This window comes from Falco biarmicus, chromosome 4, assembly GCF_023638135.1.
Source record: "Falco biarmicus isolate bFalBia1 chromosome 4, bFalBia1.pri, whole genome shotgun sequence".
Lineage (NCBI taxonomy): Eukaryota > Metazoa > Chordata > Aves > Falconiformes > Falconidae > Falco > Falco biarmicus.
The window spans coordinates 5526453-5544424 of NC_079291.1; the positions used below are offsets into that span (position 1 = coordinate 5526453).

The 17972-nt window shown below is 39.1% G+C and overlaps 1 protein-coding gene across 4 annotated transcripts in view; it reads right to left on the reverse strand.

Moving 5' to 3' along the window:
- Nucleotides 1–17972, reverse strand: part of TBC1D5 (TBC1 domain family member 5) — a 326157-nt gene that overhangs the window by 39176 nt on the left and 269009 nt on the right. For 3 of the 4 annotated variants that reach the window (XM_056337720.1, XM_056337722.1, XM_056337723.1), the window contains 3 exons: nucleotides 15658–15923; nucleotides 11261–11326; nucleotides 5343–5506 (listed from right to left, as the gene is read on the reverse strand). In XM_056337720.1, the coding sequence (XP_056193695.1) occupies nucleotides 5343–5506; nucleotides 11261–11326; nucleotides 15658–15923 (496 nt within the window). The remainder of the gene's footprint in view (nucleotides 1–5342; nucleotides 5507–11260; nucleotides 11327–15657; nucleotides 15924–17972) is intronic. The other variant, XM_056337721.1, reaches the window with a different exon arrangement.

The window sequence follows — 17972 nt, forward strand, 5'->3', positions numbered from 1 at the left end:
CCCGCGCTCAGCCCATCACTGCCCGCTCACCCAGCCAGCTCCTGAGCTTGCCTGGGGGCTCTGGGGGGGGGCACTGCCAAAAGCCTGGCTCAGGTCAGCGTAGGCACCACCCACCGCTCTCCCCTCATCTACCAGCCAGTCATTCCATCGCAGAAGGCTATCAGAAGGCATCATTTCCCCTGGGTGGATCCATGTTGACTACTCCCGATAACCTTCTTTTCCTGCACATGCTTTGAGATGACCTCCAGGATGAGCTGCTCCATCCCCTTTCCAGGGATGGAGGTGAGGCTGACCGGCCTGTAGTTCCCTGGGTCCTCCTTCTCGCCCTTTGGGAAGGCTGGAGTGACACGGGCTTTCCTCCCGTCCTCCGGCACCTCTCCTGTCCTCCACGACCTTTCAAAGGGGATGGAGAGTGGCTTGGCAACAACATCTGCCAGCTCCTGCAGCGCTCAGGGGTGCATCCCCCTGGGTCCCACGGATTTGTGGGTGTCAGGTTGGCTTGAGTGACATCTAATGTGATCCCCCGCAACCAGGGGAAGTTTTCCTTTCTCCAGACCTCCTCTCTTGCCTCCCGTGTCTGCGATACCCGAGGGCCGGCCCTGGCAGCAAAGGCTGAAGCAAAGGCGGCATTCAGTAACCCTGCCTTCCCCGTGTCCTCTGTCACCAGGGCACCCACCTCACCCAGCAGCGGGCCCACATTTCCCCAGTCGTCCTTTCCCTACTGATGTACTTAAATGTTAAGGCACTGAAGTTCTTTTTAATTAATGGCATTGAGAATAAATCATCATGTCTTTAACTTTAGGTCTAACAAATCCAACATACTGAGCAAGGAATTGGCTGTTTTACACAGCTGCTAACTAGTTCTGGGCACATTTTATGATGCTTAACGGAAAAATTTCATCATAGTATCTGTATTTCCAAATAAACATTTGGCATTGGTAAGTATGGACTGACAAGTATTTTGCTTAAAACCTTCTAAAGAGATTTTAAAAATAATAGTCAGGGAAAAAATATATGGGAATAATAAAAGTCTCCAAGATGTGTACCATGCACAAAAAACATGCTCTTCTTCAGAGGAATTTTTGCCTGCATGATTCTTTTAAGTGTAGTTGTCTAATATTTATTTTATTATCTCTCTGATTTTTGTATACTAATTCTACTTAAGTAAAACTGTCAACTTCATATACTTAAAATCAGGTTCCTAAATCAGTAGAGCAGATGCCTATTTAATTGAAAATGATAGCATACATTAATTTTGTAACCTGTAGGGGTACTCATAACTAACTTCAAATCAGTCAGACTAGCTATGTAAATCACAGACAGTAACAGTTGTTTATACCTGCTTGTGGGGACAATAGCATATGTTGTCAGATTTGATTTAATTAAAAAGTCTGTGCAATCAAAACCAGCATGATGCATGACACTTTTGTTCAGGATTTTTTTCCTAAGAAATGAGGATTCTGATTGCCCATGTTTGTAAATTATTTTAGTAAAGAAAATAAACTGCTCCAGATTTTACTTAGCAATGTTTCCTTCTTGGGATTTTTTTAACCAACATGTTTTCCAAATGGATAATTCTATTTTTCTTAACTGGAAACTTTTTATGTAGAAATTTACTTAATAAAAGGTACAGTTTCTCCAAATCAAAACTTTCTTCTCCATCAAACCTATAATTCTGTGGGTTTTTTTTTTAATGAAAGTTTTAAAAATGTTTATATTGTTCAACTCAAAGTTCCCTCTCTGGCAGATCTCTAAGGCTGAAAGCAATTTACAGAATATTCTGCCAGAAACTGAGACCAGCCAACCATATGTGCCAGAATCAACGTCTAAGCAGCTTTGCTATTTGCCAAAAAGAGGGGTAGACTGTCCGTAATGGTTGCTGGAGATGTAAATGAAACATAATTAGAAATAAACAGACCACAAATGCACCCAATTTCCCAACTCTACGGAAAAGGAGAAGGCAGTAGGCAGGCTGTGACAGGAAGTTTTCTAGGACTTTATTCCAGCAAGACTGACCCAGGCAGAAGACAACAGGCACTGGAGTGCATTATAGATTAAAAGTTCCTGTTCTTGTTTATAGGAAGATGGTTCCAGAAACTGCAATCTAAGTTATTCCTGTCAGAAAGCTGTGAACTATATAAAGGGGTAAGGAACCTTCTCACTGCTGAGCACAAAAGAGACTTTCAAACTCATGTGGTGGGCCTCACGTTAACATACAGCTGAGTGCCACTCAATAGTAACGTGAAAAACATCAGGCTGCCATGGGTTGCCAAAACGTGATATTGCGCATTCAGCCCTGAGGCTGTAGATTCACTTCCTTAACTAAATAAAACAGGGGACATCTGTTTCTGACAACAGCAGTAAAAAAGTCATTCCATTGATCTTTGCATTTGAGAGGAAAAAAAAAAAGATCTAGAAGACTAAATACAATGTAAATGTTACTATCTTAAGAAGTCCTTAATATGAGAAAGGGACACATCCTATTCCTGGAGGCAATGAATCAAATTAAGTATCAATTTTGATCACAACTCTCCCAGAGAATATCTAACTTGCTGGACTGGCTTTACGAAAGAAAAATTTGGACAAGACACGTTCCAGCTTATCCTGGCACAGAATCCACAAATGGTTGAAGTTGGAAGGGACCTCTGAAGCTCACCTTGTCCAACTCCCCCTGCTCAAGCAGGGCCACCTAAAGCAGACTGCTCAGGATCATGTCCAGATAACTTTTGGATATCTCCAAGGGTGGAGACTCCATAGCCTCTCTGAGCAACATCTTCCCATGCTCAGTCACTCTCACACTGAAAAAATGTTTCCTCATTTTCAGACCGAGCATCCTAGATTTCTGTTTGTGTCCACTGCCTCTGGTCCTGTCACTGGGCACTGCTGAAAAGAGCCTGGCTGGGTCCTCTTTGCACCTTCCCTTCAGGTACTTATACACATTGGCAAAATCCCCCCGAGCCTTCTCTTCTCCAGGCTGAACAGTCCCAGCTCTCTCAGCCTTTCCTCATGAGACAGATGGTCCAGTTCCTTCACCATCTTAGTGGACTTTTCTGGACTCTCTCCAACATGTCCACTTCTGTCTTGTACCGTGGAGTCCAGAACTGGACACAGTACCCCAGGTGCAAACTGTGATGATGACATTCTTGTTTATCCCAACATTACGGTAATGGACTCTGGTCTGTGAAAATCACTTTTTTTTAATTCCATGTTGAAGGAATTATGTATGTATTCCATCTCTGCTTTGCTTTGGAAGGGCATTAATTAGAGTACAAAGATGAACGGGAAATAGATTTGGTTTCATTCGTTACACCAAGAATGACTGATTTTAAAAAACATCTTTTTATAAAGTGACTGATGTATGACCATGTTCCAACAAAGGTAATGTTCTCAATACTTAAAATCATAGTCTGTATAATTATTAGAGTAAAAATGTAACCCAGTTCAGTTTTATAAATAAAACAAAAATGTGAATCCATTACGTTTTCAAGCCTTTTTTTGCCTCCAGAAAACAGCTGTAAATGAAGCAACTGTAAGACTGGAGAAATCCGATGCAACTATTTTAGGACCTTGGGGTGAACTCTTTGGAGTTGTCTCCTCTATGTGGAAACAAGGTATCTTGAAATTTACAGGAAAACAAAACCCAATCATCATCTTGAGCAACAGAGAACAGGTTTAAATAAACCTTTTCCTCTTGGAGCTACTACAAATTCCTTTTTCCTATACTAAAAGTCAGTCAAAAATTGAACATAGGAAATATATTTTTGTAACCTAAATTCTTTTCTAGCTGTTTAATCACAAAATGCTACAATATAAAATATATATCACAGTTGAAAGAATTATTTTGAAAATTTATGCACTGCTGAGTTTATCACGATTACCAATCTACTGAAAATTATCATACGGACTACAAGTCTGTTCCAATGAATACTTCTTTGTCCAAAGTCCTTGAAAAAAACATTAACAAAATATCATGAATTTGGACAATTATTTACCTGAAAAACACGTTAATCATTAGTTGATTCTAACTCAGTGTGAATATTATAATGGCACATTCTTCTGTGTCTCCTATTAGAGAACTAAGAGGGAATTATTCTTAAACTCCACTGGTGCAACCCCCCCCAAGTTGTGGCCTGGACAAAAGTTGCAAATGAAAGCTGGATTTAGATCTCGTTAAACTACATAAAAAGAAAAGTTTAATATTGGTAGTTTTTTTTTTTCTTCACCTCATGAGGACAAGCAGAGAGAGATTAAGTTGTTGTTTTAACTTTACATTTAATTCGATATGTCTCAAATGGACACAAACCAAAATTATAGCTTCTTGTTGACTAACCACAAAACAGCTTTTTTTAGAAAACATGAAAGCATGTGGAACCAGAATTAAACCCTCTCTTTCAGTGAACAAAAACTGAACAAAGTTGTGCAAAGTTATACATTTCATTAGAACATTTTAAATATCAAATTGAAATTATGATGTGATTATTAATAAAGATTCTGCTGTCTAAAGACAAAAATGCTGAGGTGTTAATATTACATTTCTGTACAATATTAGGTCTGAACAACTGAAGAATGCATGCATTCTCAAATGAGCATACATTTGTGAAAATGGAATGGAGAAAACCACTTTGCCTTCACCTTACAAAAAATACAACTTCTTCCACCTGCTACATAACTGGCTTCTAATCAGCAGACAGACAGTGGGAAACGTGAATAAATAATAATAAAATAAATAAAATAGAAAAGAATCCTCCTAATCCATGGCGTATGAGGTTTATCAAAGCAGTGCTCCTAAAATATCTTTGATGGGATGAGAATTTCTTCGGAACACACCCACGATAAGAGCCGATTTTCTTGGATGAGAACAATCTGCTTAAATAATAGATTCTTGTGGCCAAATGGAAGGTCAGAGCTGTGCAAGAAATAGAATTGTGACTGCAGACTACAGATGCTACAGACACCGGGAGACCTCTGATGTATTAAGGAATTTCAGGGACAACAGATGGACATGTTTGGATCTGCTGAGCATTCGTGCTTCCCACTGAACTGTTTATTAACTTCAGGACTACACTGAAAGTCTAACAAAGCAAATAAACTCACAGGACTTCCTGCTCTCAAAGGCAACAGGCACTTTCACAGTTTCATTTCAGGTAGGATTATGGGACAGAAGCCTTAATGGAGATGCTACTCAACAGAAACAGTTGAAATAGCTTATTTCTGCTTCTGCAATTAATGTGTGCTTAGGGAAACATTTCCAAGTGCAAGTGCTTAATGAGTAGGAGAAATGATTGCCTCTAACAAGTAATGTAGTGTGACATAAAAATAGCTTAAAAAGTTAAAGAACCCACCGATTCTTTTCTGCTCATAGTTTTGCTTTGGGAACGGGAGCGGGAGATCGTACTGAAAAACGAATCCTTTTTTGATGCCGACAAAGGTGGGGATCCTGTAAATTCACGTCCTCCAGACAAGCTCTCTATGCTTGGGGATGAACTGATGTTTTTTGAACTTTGGCCTGTAAAGCAAGGATAAAGTAACAAAAGAATTAATCAATGGGCAGTTTCTTTCTGCTGTAAATACTTTCCTGTCTTAATTTACATTCACTGAGATTCACAGATCGCTCAACACAGAATGAAATGTTGAAGTGTGGCAGCATGGACTATGAGACTGAAGGACTATTCTGACACAGAATTTAACATTTGTATGAGTGAAAAATACAAAATTTTAATGTGTATATATATGTACACAAACACACACTATCTACTGTGTATATATATGCTGAACAGTGTGTGTATATATATATAAGTGTGTGTGTATTTTTATATATATTTATATATATACAAAAATACCATCTCAGTATATACGCCCTATTACATCCCCAGACTAAGGGCATTCTCTTCCCTGTGCAGCATAATGAGCAAAAATACCATCTCATAGTAAAAAAGAACCCTGATGTTATCAACACTGCAAAGGAAACCCTTTTTCTCTCAAAAATAAACTACCAAACTCGGCAAAGATAGCTAAGAAGCAGCACATCGGATTCCAACGATGGGTTGGACTTTGAACACGTAGATGGCAATAGCTAGGCTTACAACAGGAAGACGTTAAGCTTGGGAAAGAATGTAAGTTCTCATGCTTCAAATTTTAAGGCCATCACCACCTAACAGACATTTCAATGAAGTCTACTTAGCAGTTACTTATTGTCATTTCACGCAGCTTTTCAAAAGAATCTAACATTGTCCACTGTCGTAGCAAAGACACCTGGGTAGATGCCTGGGCTGTTTCCCCAGGGCACTGTATGCAGTCAGGTGGGCTGTCATAAGGACCGTTTCTTCCAGTTGAAGCCCACAAAGTGTTTTGAAATATTTAACTTAAATTTTTATTTCCATTAACTCTAGAAAATAACCCCCCAATTAATACATCAGTTTTCATTAACTTTCAGTAAGAAAATGCTACATTAGGCAAGATGCTAGTTTTAAAAGAACTTCCTATTATGTGTATGAGGAAGTCAATCCAGGATGACCCAATGAAACTCTAGAGTTTTCCATTCTAAAAAAAAATCAATAGCGCAAAACCCTAAAGCTCTAGAATTCTTCCCCTTTCTTGTTCTGTTGGCTATTCTGATGAGTCTGCTTATGTTTTCCCTTCTTCCTTTCCTGTTTTTGGTGTCCTTTCCAGGCTACCATCTACAGCATCAGGAATGATCCTCTGAAACTGAATTAGATGTCACAGGTGCAGCTTCATCTCCTTTGCAAGGTTGTGATTAAATTTGATGCCAGTGGTTCATACTTCTTTGCTCTGAGCTGCTCCCATTCTCTGTGCCAGTTTTACTCCCAGATATGCTGCACACTGTTACACAGAGCTTACAAAATTTAGTATTTTGTCATTGTGGATTTACTACCAATTCTGAAAATACAAAACTAACTCCTTTTTCAGAATGGGTTAGTCTTCATTATGCACGGCAGTCTTCCCTCATGATACAGGTTTCTAGAGAAGGATAACTAAAAGACAATCAAATGAAAGAAAATAGAGGCAGAAAAGACTGCAGAAAACACAGAAAGAAATTCAGATTTAGATACAAAAGGAGACAAACTCTTTTGAGATCAAACGTTTTAAACAAAAAGAAACAACTAAAAAAGTCTACTCATACAGAAACATCTTAACTTGATACAGTCATTTAAATCTAATTCTAACTGTCCTCCAAGTGGTGTGGAAGTCAGTGGTGCCGTGCTTGGCCACCTGCCAGGTGGAGACAAAGCCCAAGCCAAGTTCTCCACAGTGTTTGACCTATGCAGCATATACCGCACAGCCGCAGTCACATTAAACCAGCAATTCACACACAGATCTATTTAAAACGTTCTCTTAGCAAGAAAACTGTTCAATGCAAAGAGACTGAGCTAGCCAACACTAAAACATCACATGTGACAAAACAGACCAGAAAGGACAAAACCCAAGAAAGGATCTGGGATTAATATTCTCAATATTTTCTGGAAGAAAAATGGCATATAAACTGCTTCTAACTTTCTCCTTCATTCTCTGCGGCCTTATTTCACTCATCTCTTCCATGACCTTCCTGCATTTCATGTCCTGCTTCTCATACTCCTGTGGACCTTCCTCTGTCTGCCTCCTCCTCTCCATCAGACCCTTCCAAATTGCCTCTTCTGCTTCCGCAACTTCCCTATTGCAACTTTTTTCTTTATATATTCTTTCTTTCTCACCGACTTCATTCAAGTGCATTTCTCTGCTTCTTCTCAGCCCTCCTCTAGTCACCACCTACCACTTGGCTTGAACAGCTTCCTCAAAGCGCAGCAGACAGAGGCTGTAGATCTCACTTAACTTTTGCCTTGGGATATGCATTAATCAGGTAAAAATGGATCTCCAATTCTGTAAATAATTCTCTTTAGAATAGAAAAGGAGAAAACACTGCATGCCAAACAGCAGCAATAATTCAGTCACACAGAAGTTTTTAGAAGGTTTCTAATTTTAGGGTAAAATCATGTCACTTGGCAACACCATTATCCTTACAGTCGCTTTTATGTAAGAAGGAGACTTTTTATGCATTTCCTAGTGGCAATTTACAATGGAAGTGTGGTTTTACAGTAGGCAAAACTTAAAAATAGTTTTGCGACAGATGGAATTACATATTTTAGCAAATAAAGCATTTATAAAAGAAATTCACACAGCTAAGCCAGAGTAGCCAATATAATTGCTAATCAAAGAAATCTATTAGGGGGACAGAGTACAGTACAATGATAAAATATTTTATTATGCATAAATCAGACTAAATGGGCTCTCTTTCCTATCCTAGTAATAAGAAGGTATTTTCCATATAGGATTAAGATAAAAAAAAACCACAACAAAAAAGTTAAACAATAAGCAATATATGTTTTTCACATACTCTTCCCCTGCACGGCCTGCACTTAACCCACTTCACCTGCAAATAAGCAGATTATGTGGTAAAATTTCATAGATAAGTTACAGAGAGGGATGGTTTACACGTATTTGAGGAACCCATGCACATGAAATAGTACAGCTTGCTAAAATGATGGAAAAATGGGGTTTTTTTTCTGTATTCTTTCAGCTCTAATGAAAAAACTCCAAAATATAATAGGATGTTGAAAAGACAGAGAGCTATCCTTAGGGACACTGCTTTGCTTACTAAACAGCTATGCTTCAGAAGATGGATCACATTTTAGAGGAATGCAATATGCAGCTACTTGCATAACTAAACAAGAGAGGAAATATATATAGCTGAGATTTTGTGTACAGAACAATGCAACCATCCTAAAAGGGAATTTGCTCAAATAACACCAAAAGCTTTGACTAAGCTGGTTCTCATGAACTATAAAATATAATAAAGATGAAAAATAAAAGCAATACAAGATGTACTGTATCTAAGATAGATATGCGGTAAACCAGAAGTGATAAAAATAATATTTCTGCATGTTTTATACCCACGTAGGAAGGAAGCTTAGGATATACCTGCTCCTTCTGCATGAATAAGCAAAACTGAGAAAACTATCATCAGGAAACACTAATTTTTATTCTGACTCCAACACTGTGAACAGTGCTGTGACATGGATTATTTGGGGATGTCATTAAGAATTAAGCAAGAGAGAGAGAATAGTGCTTATGAATAATTACAGTATGCTTCAAGTCTTAAGGCTGAGTTCTTGGATTGTAATAGGCTTTTCCAATTTCCAGAGGAGTCATCGCTTCTTCAACTGCAATTAAGAAAGCTGAAAGACAAGTCACACCAATTATACATGTTTTCCCTAATGTAACAAAAAAGCCACCTATCATGTTCCCAACATTGCAGAGCTGCTGCAACAACATTTAACTGAAGGCACCCTGATGCTTTTGAAATCTTTCAGATATGCTTTGTGTGCACTGATTTCTCAGGCATTAACAAGCCTCATGTAACTTTGGAAATAACACTGTAGCACCAATGCAGTGATTTCAGGATCTCGGGAGGATTACACAAAATGCTCCTTGTATTTTCTCTGTTGTATGTCTTACTGATTCCACATCTTTCCTAATAAGCAGTGTGGTACGTTCTCCTCACTCAACATGTTAACAAGAAATAATCTGAGAGAGTTTCTAATTTGGGATTATTCCTCAGGAAAAAAAAAAAAGAAAAAAAAGAAAAAAAAACCAAACCAAGAACAGAACTCTTACCCTCCATGTAGCATCAAAATGTCTAAAAATGATGCAATAAACTACAGTTAATAACTAACCAAACTAATTTCCTTCTTCTTTAGGAGCTTAATCTGCAACCTGAGAACATCACTGAATTAAATCATTTTCCTCTGTTCATTCTATCAATCTCAGATAAATACATTATGCCTCCTTAAAAGACTATTAGAAAAATTTAATCTCTGACCATCTAAGCGCATACTAGACGGTCCTAAAGCCCATATGAAACAGGCTGAACAAACCCCAAGCGTGGGAATCAAATAAATGCTTATGAGGCTCACTGAACAAATAGCTAAGGATCCCTGACATAAGCAGTAGTCAGAACACGTCACTGCGTAGGATGTCTCAAAAAATGTATATATACACACACCAAAATGCATAAATAGTTCACAGCAACGATGCACAACATTTCATGCACTAAAAATACATCCACTTCTGAGGAAAAAAGGAGCAGTGCTACATCCGTGTGCTGGCTTCTAACTGGCTCACCACTTGCCTGCTGCTAACGATATTGGGGCTGACCCCATGGTTACAAATGCTCTGACACAAACCCGTTTGGAAAATACATGGATGTGGTAGTGGGAAAACGGGACCGAACTGTTGGCATTGCTGGCAGGGCAGAGGGTGGAGAGATGCCATGTCTTGAAAAGAAGAAGGGAAGTTTGCAATGTGATTTATAATAAGGACTTCTAATAAAGTAAAAGGTGATGATGAGAGGAGTGGGGAAGACTTAACAATGAAACAAAAGCAAGCTTCGGGTCTCACTAAGTCTGAGTTAAGTTATAGGGGCGATAACCATGAAGTTTGGATGTCTCTACCGAAATATATGAAAAATCAAAGACACAAAAAAAGGCATACAAAACCGATGGCTCATTCTGTTGGTCCCTACAAAGGAAGAGAATAGCTTTCACAGTTATAAGGAGAGCAAGGACAAAGATACCAAGAAGAACAGAAGAAAGGCACGATATATAATTCAAAACCATTCAGATCTGCTCATCTATTACTCTGTATTTGCCATAGTCAGGATGCAGAGGATTAAAATCTGCAGAAAGAATGATATGACTTTATAAAAACTTTTCAGGTAAATCAGTTTCCCTTTTTCTCCTATGTTGAAATTGGAACAAAGGCTTCCAGCACTTTTAAAATTTGCTCAACCCATCTCATCACACCAATCCATATGCTTATTATTTCAGGCCAAGGCAGGTAAGCTCCTCTTTAGTCTAGTGCATTAAAGCAGAACTTCAACCCCAAATACCTGCCTTAAATATAACAACAGGGAGGTAACGCAACTAACAGAGACGCTGATGATGGCAAAGTGTGAAATGGGCAACAAAGCACAAGGCGAACAGACGTGTTTAACGCAGAGGGATGCTGGAGTACATGGAATGGAAGTGGGGGGCCACACACAGCACAGTCAGGGAGCGATGAAGCGAAGCGGCTTTTTTTCTCTCTGCACAACAGTGCCGCTCTGCGGATGGCCTCCGGCAGAGTAGAGATGCCACGCGTGGGCAAACCCGCGTGTGCAGCCGAGGGCAGGGCTGCAGGCACAGAACGGGCTCTGCAGCAGCCGTACCTGGGAGGGCAGCGGGATGCTGCGCGGGGGGCGGCAGCCCCGCATCACTGCCTGCGCCTGCCTCGCCTGGTGGACAAACAACAGCGTTAGAAGGTTCCCCGACAAATGCAAATCGCTGAAGTCAAGAGCTGCAACTTTGGGGGTTTTAGCTGGAAGACCCTGCTTCAAACACAAACGACAGAGTAAGAGAGTGGTGTAAGAGCAGGCGAAAAGAAATGGGAAGTTTTAATTACCAGTGCATTATGTGCTGCAGACACTTCCAAAAAGCAGTCTTTTTAAGAGACAGATTTATATCAAAATCTACACTAAAACAAACAATCGAAACCGTTTTGTTTCTGGTACTTTACACTGTCATTCTGCTAGTTTGGGAGCATCATATTCTTACTGTCAGTAACATTTTGTAATTGCCTTAGAATATGCACATTTGCATGTTTTTTAAACAGGAAAATAAAAAGCATTTATTACTCAGTGTTTTATTCCTTTAATTTTTATTCAGCTCTGCTATCAGTAAGGACAACTTCTTTTTCCTTCTGAAAAAGCATACTCATTTTCTAGACACAGTTCATAAATAATTCTAAACATGGGGATCATTTCTTTAGGGCATATTTGGTGACTGTAGAAATTCTGTTCGTGTTACAACAAATACCGCAGAAGTATCAACTCATAAATACAAACAGTAATCTGGAAACTCTTCAAATAGCTGATCGCAGTTTTGGCAGAACTTCATCTTCAAACTGGTCCTCTAACGTGTCCTTGTGATAAAAGCAAACTGTATCTGGCACTATCAAAGAAGAAGTGAAAGAGAAATACTTTTTTTTTTGGTAATCAAAGAGTATCCAGTTTCTGAATGCTCAAGAATCCAGTGGAACACAAACGACAACAATTCTGCTTTTCCCCCCATATTTTTTCATTATCAAAACTTTTGTCTTTCAAGACAATGAACTCAACTGACAATCCAGTGAACTCAAGATTTGAATTCAGCCTTTGTACCAATGAATTCCTTCATTGTGTGGGATCAAGAGAATATTTTAATCCCTTTTCTATGAGCAGGCTACTTTGCATCATCAGGAATGATACCCAACCTTCTGCTGCGCTGAGGACAGGCTCAATGGGATTCATGTATTATCAGGAAGAAATGAATTTCTGATTAGGTGTCTGCATACTTTATTCAAGTGTGATTTGTAATGTTGAAAACAGATCTGGAATTACATGCTTACAATTAAGTTTTGGGGTTTTTTTTTGGTTTGTTTTTTTTTTTTTTTTAATAATAGTCCACTGTTTTTTTCGTTTATATTGTTTAAATTATATGCGTTTTTTCTTGAAGAAATTAAGGAAGTACCAAAACTTCGCAGTGGAAAATCATTGCTACCGATTATGCAAACCGACCCGCCCTGGCCTCGAGTACAGAGTACGGCACAAGCTCCCCCTAGAGGCGGCAGCAGGAACGACACCTGTCGCAGCGGCTGCGTCGAGCGGCAACTGTCTGCACGGAGCCGTTAAAGCTGGGACAGGAATATTTTGCCGCTCCTGCAAGATGTTTTGTTACCAAGGTCTTTTTCACACTTCATAAAAAAGTTGATCAGGCAGTTAATTTAATCTCTTCAAACTTACTGCCCTATACACATTAACTGAAATTATCGGCACCACTTGAACATTCAAAACTGGAAAGGGCTAATATAATATAAGAAAAACGGTTGACTTCTTTTATGACTTGAAGCCTGTCAGATTTATAGCACTTCGGTCTCTTATACTGTCCAATTGAGCATCTGTGGGTGTTAGATCAACTGGAAGTGCAAATGTCTATCGACTTAAATCCTAAATCCGCGCCTCCGCCTACCTCAGCTAAATAACCAAGCTCCAGGAGGCTGAGGAGAGCTGAAAACACAGTTAAGAACAGGAATGTAAGACAGCTAGTGACAGCTAGTCAGTAACTTGGGAGGTCTGTAGTTACAAACCATGCTGAACAGCTTTTAGGTACTCAAAAACTAGAGCAGAATCCAGGGTTTGAAAAACGGTAGTGCAGAAGGTAAAAAGGCAGGTAAAAAGTTCAGCACAAACAGAAGTGGAATGAGAGCTTCCCAGGATATGGGTATATTCTAAATCCTAAGTCTTAATGCCTGGGCTAGAAGTATCCACAACTTTCCAGAGCTGTGGGAAGTGCCCTCCTTCACAGGAGACACTGTACAGCACTTTCTTGCCATGGCGATACTGTTCTGCACAGAACTGAAAAAGACTTATTCCCACTTCTAAGGCATGATGGAGATGGTGCTGAGTTGTTTACAAATGTATCTGCATCGTCTTTCAAAAGGGTCTTCTTAGCCTGTCTCTGCCACAGTGTCGTTGCAAATAGGGTTTGGTTTTTTTTTAAGCTATTCCTACATTTCAACTTCAGAGAATTCACTGGGCAGCTCTAAGATTTGCTGTTTCAGATTTCTCTTTATAAAAAATTATGGCACTTGCAAATGTAGTTAGCTGCTGTCATTTAAAAGTTCCATCCAACTACAGACAACACACTGCTAACTGTCCAGGTCTGGAACAAGTATGGCACTAATACATAAAAGAAAACTCACTGTCACCTCAACTGATTAAAAATGCATATTTACATTTTGTGGCCTTTTAAATACTTCCGCAAGTTTTGTGCCAAATATGGGTAGACAGAAGAGGGTGAGAGGAAGCTGCAGGTACTGAAGCACTGCAGTATGCTTTATTTCCTCTTGCCATGACAATGCTTTATGCCCTACATCATAAATTTGTGTAATTGCTTGATGACTTTATCAAATCTCCATATTCCTGTTGATACAGAGATATGTGCATGGCTTGTACATGCCAATGACCAAACATAACTACAGTTTTTTATTCTGATTCTTGTATGGAAAGTGTCGGGTACATTTCTGGATGATGCAACATGTTACTTACAAGTGTAAACAGAGTCATCCTTGACCAAGATGGTCAAGATTAAGGTACAATCGATTCCACCTACAGAAGTTGCTTCCAATTGTACATTTTTTTTATACTAAGCAGGGAAAGAAAATAACCACCTGAGGACTACTTTTCAACGCCAAAGGTAAGAAAAGAATAATGTGGTAAGGGAGCTATGGAAAATCACAAAAAAACCCAAACAAAAGAGTCTCTCTCCAAAACTGTGGAAATAATTTAATTCCACACCTAATTTCACTTCCATTGTTGTGATCAGGATTTGCATCAACGATTCACTGTGTTTCAGTTTCATGTCTGCACTGTAAAACTCTTTCTGGAACAATTTCTGAGACTATTCTACAATTCTGAGAGAAGCTGTGTATCTGGATTTTGCCAAGCAGCTGCAGTGGCTCTTACAGAAGTGACTGTATCTCTCTGCTCCAAGAGAATGGTTGTACCTTGCAATTCTACTCCCTCAGTGTCTGCTGGGGATGCGACACATCATGAAAGGACTAATTTTGGACCATATGGGTGCCACAGGAAAGCGAAAGGACACCAACTTCAGAAATAACCAAAAAGTGTTATTTTCCTTATCTTACACTTTCAAATCTGGTGAAGAACATGATGCAAGCCTATGTAATGGTTCAGGGTCAGCCAGCACCAGACCTCAAACTTACAACCATTGCTTAGGATGAGTTGCTAGAAGCGGCAGACACTGGATCACTCTACATAACTCCTTGCAAATAACACACTGCCATAGGCCGACTGAAGATGAAAAGCAGTAATGCACCTTGAGCATGGCAGAGCATAGGAAATAACTACTGAAGCTGACCTTGTGACTTTGTTGTTTGAATAAACTGTCCTCAAGAAATATGAAAAGAAAGACTCAAGAAAAAGAAGTAGTATTTTCTAAACATGGAAAGTGCAGAGGGCCATAAAAAATTATTAAAAGGCAAACATGTTATTGTTCAGACAACTTCTCAAATGAGCTCCACACATTCTAAAGGGAGTAAGATTTCAATTGTTAAGAATTACTCCGTAATTGATCTAACTTCCTTCACTTGCACTTAGCAAATATTGATATGCATGGGATTTGTGACAATAATCTAAAAAACCCTGTAAGAAATTAGTCTTACTGTTAAAAAAAATCTGCATTTAAAAGACTGAAAAATTAATTGGCTAATGTTTCTGGCAATGATGTAGTTTGTTGGTATGTCTGATGTAACTTCTTGTTCATATTTTTTAAAAGGTTCAAAACTTCCTATAGCATTTGTACACTCTTGAGATAACATCTAATTTTGTATTACATCGCAAACATGTTGTACTTAGCACAGATGTCCTCCTTAACAAAATGCTTTTTTTTCTCTTTCCTCCAAATATGTACCTATTGATGCAAAGTCAATAAAAGGACTTTCTTCAGCCCTTAAGATATATGACCAAAATTCCCTCTGCTGCACCACTGCTAGATGTTTCACCCCTACCTTTGCCCAGCTGAACTGGCATGCTTTCGGACTTCATCATCCTCTGCTGCTGTGCCTGATGGTGCTGGTGCTGCTGGTGGTGGTGGTAGAGGGGGGCTTCCACTGCGCTTCTGATGGGCATTGCAGGGGGAGGAAAGCTGCTCCCACTGGCAGGAGCACCCCCAGCCCCGCCTGAAGCCATAGCCGGAGCAATGAGCTTTCGGCCAAAATTCAGTAAGCTGTTGGAGACTTTGTTGATGTTCAGTGGGGCAGCCTTAGCGCTGGCGCTAAAAAATAGAAGAGGAGAAATCATCACATCCTTGCCAATGGTTTGGACAGGCACAGCAATGCATGCATTGTTCTCCAGAAACAGGGGAAGAAATTCAAGATTTGAACATTACGAAGAGGGTGTTTTATTACAGTTGCACTGGAATACATACATGAACCAGAAGGACTGCATGTGGTCCAAGTTTTCCCCAACTATCAGTGGACAGATTGTTTTGGCCCTTTCTTCCTGAAAAATGCAGACTCACCCCACAGTAAATTCTCACCAATTTTCTTAATTTGCTTTTTTAAATGAAAAAAACATGAGAGCGACAAAAAAACAATCCAGGCTCAAAAGCATCAAAAACTTTTTAAGACTGACTTTTTGCACTTCTTATTCAAAGACTGCTTTAATATTCACTCCTGCTAGGTTAAATTCTCTTAAATGTTTACAAAAACTCAAACTCAAACATTTCTTTCAAGAAGCGGAACTAACACTAGGTTGTACTTCTAGGCTGGCAGAGCTAGATGTCTATTGCTCTTCATCTTCTGCCCAGCCCAGCCATTTCAAGCCAAGCACTTTTTAACAGGAACGCTGATTTCTAAACTGATTTTGGCTAAAGAATGGCTTCAGGATAAAACATACACTAGATCATGGTCCTTAGCATTGTTGCTTTTTATTTTTAATGACAGTGGCTATTTAATTCACTTCAGTTATACGCAACATTAAGAACAAGGAAATTGTCAAACCATTTAATCTGTCTAAAATAAAGAGGCAAAGAAGCTTCTAATTCCCAGTAGGATTGTTCACATAACCCAGGGATCAGCAAGGACATTCCTATTCGATCATTCTGTATTTTCCTGTTTTATATAATTAATGCTTGAAATATCTTTCACAGAAATACACAGGAATCACAGAGATCTTTCCACTCCTAAGGTTGTATTTTAGTGATCTGTACTTCAGTGATATAAAAGCTGCCTTTAAAAATTTTGAAGAAACACAAGAAATTAAAAACAATACGATCATTGTACTCGGGGGGGAAAAAATAGTTCTGTAATGTTTGGGGGAAGTTAAACTAAAAATAAACTACCAATGAATTAATATGGGTGACTTGTAACTTGCTCAGGCACCTGGAAAAGTAATTTTAATTTTGCTTTTCATATCATTTCCCTATTTGTCTCCAGATATGTTTTTTTTTTAGACTACACAATATAAATGCGTGCACACATATAGAACATATCCAGAAAAAAAACAACAGCTGAGTTGTTTAGACTTAGAATAGATATGGTTAAAATGAGAGGCAGCAGAAGAAAGTATGTGAGAGCCTGCACGCTCACGAGATACAGCCCCAAGCTGTACGAGGCCCTTCTGCTGTGTACTGGAGATGAAGAAAGACAGCACGTAGCATTTTTTAGGAGGAACAGCAGCACAGAGACTGGGACAAAGTGCTACTTCCCAGTTTATGGAAGCTGGAAAAGAATGATCGCTGAGTAACGATGACAGGGTGTTTCTTGTGTCTCCCCATTTTATTGAATCTGCCGATACTATAAAAATCTTTCTGCAGCCACCTGGGAATGACTGACAAAGTAACTACAAAGAAAGCATCTTCACAACTATAAAATGCTCTTGCAGGAGTCCCAAACAGTTGAAAAAACCTAAATGGGTCCCAATGATTTTAAAGAGGACATGGTAAAATGTTTATTACTATTAAATTTTACTCTGCTACCACCTAGCAGACTCAGTTCTTAATCACCTCCCCAAGGTACTGCAGAGACACTTAAGGAAGAGAAAGGGATTTTTTTTCTATTCCATCACATATATGTGGCATCAGAAAAGTCAGCACAGGGCCTTTTGTTTAATGTCTTCTCCATTCCAGAAAGAAAATGAAGACTGTAGCTTTAAAGGTGGAAGAAGAAATGCCAAGTGCTGGCTTAGCAAGTATCTATCAGTTTTCAACAGTTTGCAGTGAATCTAATTCCACCACTGATTTTGGAGGTCATACCAGTAAGAGCTTGGTTGAGGTTCAGAATCTGAACTTTAGTATATTTGGCATATTTTTTCACCTCAGTCT